A 6,763-nucleotide genomic window follows, 5' to 3' on the forward strand; every position below is an offset into this window, starting at 1 on the left:
TCTAGCAATAAAGGAAATGCAAATTAAAACCACGCTAAGATTCCACCTCACTCCTGTTAGAATAGCCATCATCAGCAACACCACCACCAACAGGTGTTGGCGAGGATGCGGGGAAAAAGGAACCCTCTTACACTGTTGGTGGGGATGTAGACTAGTACAACCACTCTGGAAAAAAATTTGGAGGTTACTTAAAAAGCTAAACATTGATCTACCATTTGATCCAGCAATACCACTCTTGGGGATATACCCAAAAGACTGTGACACAGGTTACTCCAGAGGCACCTGCACACCCATGTTTATTGCAGCACTATTCACAATAGCCAAGTTATGGAAACAGCCAAGATGCCCCACCACTGATGAATGGATTAAGAAAATGTGGTATCTATACACAATGGAACTTTATGCAGCCATGAAGAAGAACGAAATGTTATCATTCGCTGGTAAATGGATGGAATTGGAGAACATCATTCTGAGTGAGGTTAGCCTAGCCCAAAAGACCAAAAATCGTATGTTCTCCCTCATATGTGGACATTAGATCAAGGGCAAACACAACAAGGGGATTAGACCATGAGCACATGATAAAAGCAAGAGCACATAAGGGAGGGGAGAGGATAGGTAAGACACCTAAAAAATTAGCTAGCATTTGTTGCCCTTAACGCAGAGAAACTAAAGCAGATACCTTAAATGCAACTGAGGCCAATAGGAAAAGGGGACCAGGTACTAGAGAAAAGGTTAGATCAAAAAGAATTAACCTAAAGGTAACACCCACGCACAGGAAATCAATGTGAGTCAATGCCCTGTATAGCTATCCTTATCTCAACCAGCAAAAACCCTTGTCCCTTCCTGTTATCGCTTATACTTTCTCTACAACAAAATTAGAAATAAGGGCAAAATAGTTTCTGCTGGGTATTGAGGGGGTGGGGGGGAGAGGGAGGGGGTGGAGTAGGTGGTAAGGGAGGGGGTGGGGGCAGGGGGGAGAAAAGAACCAAGCCCTGTATGCACATATGAGTAATAAAAGAAAAAGAAAAAGATTCCAGGTAAGAAATGAAATGGTATTAGCTAAGGCACTGACAGTAGGGACTAACTTGAGAGAGACTGAAGTGTTAGATTGCAGAAGACTTGCTAACTTGAATGTAGGGAATGAGAAGAAAGGAAAGAGAAGGAGGATCTTTTCCTTATTTTGGTGGGATGAATTTGCTAGGCAGGTGCTCTACCATCTGAGCCACACACTTAAAACCTATAATTTCTCAAATGCTGCCAAACTACAGAAAAACATTAAATATGAATTAGATAAAATAGGTGGGAAACAGGGAATATCTAAGCAACAGTACAGATGGCCTCACCAGGAAGAGAACAGGCAAACTTTAACCATAAGATGATTCCAGCCAGGTTTCCTAACCAGAAGGCCCTAGTGCAATCTGCACACTGAATTCTGCAAATCACAGTGAACATGGCACTTGTGTAGTGCTCAGCCAATTCTGAGGAGTAGCAATGCTTGGTATCAGAGCCTTGTTAAGCGTGTACATGAATACACTCACTGGCCACCCACTAACCATGGCTGTCAGTTACCTTCCCTGCACCTGCCCTGGCCTTGCAGCCAGTCCATTCGCTTCCTCAGGTTCAAGAACACTGTATTTTCTCCGTCTCCAACATGACTTTCAAACGTGGATGCACATCAGACTCACTTGGGACATTTTTAATTTAATTCCTGAAACTCAAGTCTCATCTAGACCAATTAAACTAGAAACCCAGAAAGTGGCTTTTTTTTTTTTCTAAAGGTCCCTAGAAAATTACAATGCTCAGTCAAAGCATTCTAAACTAGAACCTACCAGCTATCTCTTTTTTTTTCTTCCATCTTTTCCCTGCAACAGCTTTCTTGCACGGCCTAACTGCATCTCCTGCTCTAGACCCAAGTGGACTCCTACTTAACCACGCTCACACTGCCCCAAAGGAGCACTTTCGTAGGATTTGCATTGATTCTGCCAGCTGACGCTTGCAGCGTCGAAGGGACAGAAGACACAAGGGGACTCTGGGGACACGCGGTTCCAGGCATGGGGCTGGCGGGGGTGCCGCACCGGGAAGGTCCAGCCTCCCGGGCCGGGCTCACCTTCTGGTCTGAATTGGGCCCCGCCTGGCGGTACACCCCGGAGCCGTAGGCGAAAGCCAGGCTCAGCTCCTCGGGGAAGTGAGACAAGATCTTGCGGAAGGCCACCCCCGAGCTCTGCAGCGCCTGCAGCGCCATGGGGCCGAGGCGGACACGGGGCACACGGGGAAGGTGGATAAGGGAAATGGAAGCTGGGGGGCAGCCCGAACGAGAGACGGCTGAATGGACCAGTGGGACCAGAACGGCGAGCAAAGACTTGGGGTTTCCGGCCACTCGGGACAGAGAGCGGCGCGGAAAGAAGTTCTCAGGGACGCGGTGGCGCTGGCCGCGCTTCCGGCCCTGGCCCCGCCCCTCGCACGCACACGCGCTTCAAAGGAGCAAGAGACGGCGCACGACGGCGTGCAGGGACTCGAGGACTCTATAGAGACCCCTGGTGGGTGGAGGACCGCATTGCAGGCCTAACCTGAGATGGGGACTTGAGGGGAGGGATTGGGATGACTGGGAGAGATGTGGGTGTGTGTGTATGTGGGAAATGTCAACTAAGTAAACAGACAGCTTTTGAACTTTAAGAATCCTCTGAAACTGTCCTCAAACCACATTTTAAGAAATGACTATAAAATCATGCTTGTGTATAGCATGATATTTTATTAAGGTGCAACTCATAGAATTAACTATTATAAAGTGCACAATTCCCTGGGCATCAGTGGCTCATACATGTAACCCTGGCTACTTAGGAGGCATAGACAGCCCAGGAAAATAGCTCACCAGACCCTTTCTTGAAAATACCCAACACACCACACACACACAAAGGACTGGTGGAGTGGATCAAGTTAGAATGCCTGTCTAGCAAGTGTGAAGCCCTGAATTCAAACCCCACTGTTGCCAAAACAAAAATAAAAACAAAAACAAGGGCACAATTCAGTAACATGCATTCATACTGCTGTGCAAAACTACCATGTCTTTTGAGTTCTGAATTACAGAACATTTTGATGGCTTAGAAAAACAAAATTAAATATTTGCCCAATTCTACTCTCTAGAGATTATGACTGTTAAGACTTGACTGTGATTCCTTCCCCTTAAAGTCCTTTTCAAATACTATGAGGGGTGCTAAAGTGCTCTATCAATAGGGATGGATTGCACAAATGTTTTCTTATATTTGAGTTTAATTTTTAAGGGCAAGGAGAGTCTTTGCCTCTTTGCCTTTGGGATTGATCTCCCAGAGAATGCTTTAATTTAAATGCAGTTTTGGGAGGGTAGAAGCCCTTGGGTAGAACAGATCTTAGAGTTTTCTTTATAAATGATAACCCCAGAGCCATCCACAATATAATACCTCTAGGACAGACACCTGACAGCTACTCTCTTTTTCTTTCTTCCTCGACCTACACTGTGTCTCAAAAATAAGTCAGCACGGTGACATGCATCTGTAGTCCCAGCTCCAGTGGGAGGCTGGGGCAGGAGGATCGTCTGAGCTTGGGAGCTGGAGGCAAGCTGGGCAACATAACAAGACCCTGCTTCAACAAAGAAAAACAAACAGCCCCAAAGTAGTGTAGCAAGTACTTAAACTGGCTTTGCTGAAAAGCACTGGCTCCTTACTTGATCCCAGGAATTAACTAAAAGCAGGAGGAAAACTTGGCACCCTGCCTCCATTTTGTATTTGTCATTGCTCAGAGCCATTCACTTTGCTGCCACATGGGAATCCAGGAAGAACAGGACTGATCCTGTTTACAAGGCGGGATGGAGGAGACTGCCCTGAGGATAGACCAGGATAGACCTACCAGGACAGAATGACTTGCCTATCTTGACCAGATTGCTCCCCTCAAGTGATATCAGTGGTAACAACTTTTCTGAGACCCCTCCTAAAGCAAGGACTGAGATAGTGCCTAACCAGGCCACACCTGTGACTGGACTCTTTAACTTTTGAGTTAAAGTCCTGCCCTGTTGTTCCCTGCCCTAATTCTTTGTCTATTTAGGACCTAAAGCTCATTTCTGTATCCCAAAGATGACTGAAGATGGGCTGAGTGCTTACTTGGCCTCTCCTAATGGTGTGTCCTGTGCCATGTAATAAACCTCCTTTGTGTGCCCTTCGCCATGTCTCTTCATTTGGCCTATAGGAGCAAGTGCAGGCCCTGATACGTGCAGCCCCTGGAGTTTGGGCCTGGGGCCTAAAACTCTGGTTTCACTAGGGTTGGGAGTGTAGCTGGTGGTAGACTGATTGCCCAGCATGCACAAGGCCCTGGGCTCTATCCAAGCATAGCAAAAAAGAAAAACAAGGAGTGACAGCTAGCATTCAGGCCACGCAGTCATGTTCTCACGTGCACTTCTCACTGAGCCCCTCCAGCGCCCACGACCCAGGCAGTAAAGCAATGAGCTCAGGATCACATGAGCCTGGAGCACAATTGGGTGAACACTCAGGCCTGGCCCCACCTCCAGCTCTTTCTGTGATTCTCCTCTGTTCTTGAAAGTTTTTGAGCAGGGACCCTTTGGGGTCAAATGTTAGCCTAAATTGCTGTGGGGAGAGAGGAAGCTGGGAAATCAGTGAAGAAGCTGTGACCACAGTGTCACCAAGAACTAAAAATGGCCAGGCCCAGGGGCAGAGGCAGGGACGATGACAACACATTCAACTGGAAATCCCTCTATTGTAAAAATGATTATTGAATTCACACATGACTGCTCTGAGGCAGGTGCTGAGGGCTTGGAGATAAGTAGATCAGACAAGCTCGTCAGAATCACCATGCAGGGGTGCGCCTGGGCACCCAGCATTGAATGGCCCTCCAGCTGAGGGAGCACGACTGTGGGGTGCAGGGGAGGGGTCAGAGGAAGAAGTGATGGCCATAGAGCTGGTGCTGGAGCAGATCTTGAAATCATTTGTGAGGTGTGGGAGATCAGTTGGCTCCAAAGCATCAGCCCAAGTTCAAAAGCAGCAGAAAGAGCCAAAGGGACAGTCAGTCAGGGGACAGAAGAAAGAAAGCAGAGGGGGACACGGTGTGTCTGTCATTTTGATTCATTTTGACTAAACACCCGTGCCCAGATTGCTGGGATCTGAACCGACACACTCACTGTGGAATTTTACTGAAACCTTTCACTTGAAGGCTGAACCCTATTATCAGCTGTTTCTTCTTACCTTCTTTCTTGCTGGGAGGCAGTAATTCAACTCTTTTTTTCCTACTCCTTTGCAAAAGTAATCCATGCCCATAAAAATGTAAACATTACAAAATGTGTTCATCATTCCCCAGATGTAGTCACGGTAATCTTTGGTACATGTTCTTCCAGATAATTTTAATGAATATATTAACATCAAAAACATTTTAAGGGCCAGGCACGGTGGCTCACGGCTGTAATCCTAAAATACTCAGGAAGTGGAGATCAGGAGGATTGTGGTTTGATGCTGGCTGAGGCAAAAAGTTAGTGAGCCTTCATTCCAACCAATAGCTGGGCCTGATGGCACACACCTGTCCTCCCAGCTACACAGGAAATATACAGGGGAAGATGAAGGTCTAAGCCAGCTCAGACATAAAAGTGAGACCCTATTTGAAAAATAACTAAAGTAAAAAGGTTTGAAGACATGGCTCAAGTGGCAGAACACCTGCTTGGCTAAATGCAAGCCCCTGAGTTCCAACTCCTCCACATATACAAAAGCATCAAAGTGGGATCATGTGACAGGTACTGTTTTGCAGCTTGATTTTTTCTCCTTAACAGATCAGGGCATCTTTTTTATGTCGATACGGCAATCTAACTCATTCCATTTTTATTAGCAGTAAACAATTCTAAAATATAGATATGCCACAATTTGTTAAAACTTTCTCATACTGGGGAAGGTGGGTCATTTCTCTGGATTTTAATTTTGTTTGTTTTATTCTCATGGTGCTAGGGGTGGACCCAGAGCTTCGCTGTGCTGGGTAAGGTCTCTGCCACTGAGCTGCACCTCCAACCCCATTTCTAGTTTTCACACATGCAAACAATATTCCAGTGAACAACCTTTCACACGCATTCCTCTTGGTCAATGAGCAAGTACCATACTGACACAAGACAGATTCCCAGAGGGGAATCACTGGATCAAAGCAGCACAAGACTGAATTCCCCTCCAAAAGACTTTCAAATCCAACACCCACCAATAGGGTTCAGTCCTGGATATAAATAAAGATTCTGTAGCGTTTCTCTCTTACAGGCTTTCACACCTAATTATCAGTAATTTTCATCTTCACAACACATTCTCTCCTGCTAATACAAAACCGCCAGCTGGAAAGTTCCACTCCATCCCTGGGTGTGTTTTGCCTCTGCCCAGAAAGAGGCAATGTCACAGAGAAGACATTTGTATTCTTCAGCAGAGATCTCCCTGCTCCTCCCTGTTCATCTGCTCGCTTTTAAACGACCGTGGCTCGCTATGTTAGAAGCTATTAAAAAGCCCTAGTGTTCAATATAATTGCTTTAGGGTTCTGTGGGAAGGCTCAGGCCAATGAAATAAAAATGTTAGAGAGCCGTTTCTAAAGAAATGCCATTTGATTTGAGTCAACGCTGGGCCTCATTCTTCTCATTTTTCCAGTATTTGTCTCTGTGTTCTGTAATGATGACCTTGCCAGGCTAGGTTTCAACTAGGAGAAGGTTCACCTAGTTGTGTTTTTAAAAGGCTTTGGAAAATGTCTCTAGCTTGCATGCCTTGGT

At 46.1% G+C, this 6,763-nt stretch overlaps 1 protein-coding gene across 6 annotated transcripts in view; it reads right to left on the minus strand.

Annotated features, from left to right (window-relative positions):
* Tamm41 (TAM41 mitochondrial translocator assembly and maintenance homolog) overlaps positions 1–2,443 on the minus strand; it is a 41,805-nt gene extending 39,362 nt beyond the window's left edge. For all 6 annotated transcript variants that reach the window (XR_012436389.1, XM_020177169.2, XM_074044437.1 and 3 more), the window contains exon 1: positions 2,108–2,443. Coding sequence is in view for 5 of the 6 variants with exons in the window: in XM_020177169.2 (XP_020032758.1) it covers positions 2,108–2,242 (135 nt within the window). In the remaining variant the exon portion in view is untranslated. The remainder of the gene's footprint in view (positions 1–2,107) is intronic.
* Between the last annotated feature and the right edge of the window lie 4,320 nt (positions 2,444–6,763).

This window comes from Castor canadensis, chromosome 10, assembly GCF_047511655.1.
Source record: "Castor canadensis chromosome 10, mCasCan1.hap1v2, whole genome shotgun sequence".
Lineage (NCBI taxonomy): Eukaryota > Metazoa > Chordata > Mammalia > Rodentia > Castoridae > Castor > Castor canadensis.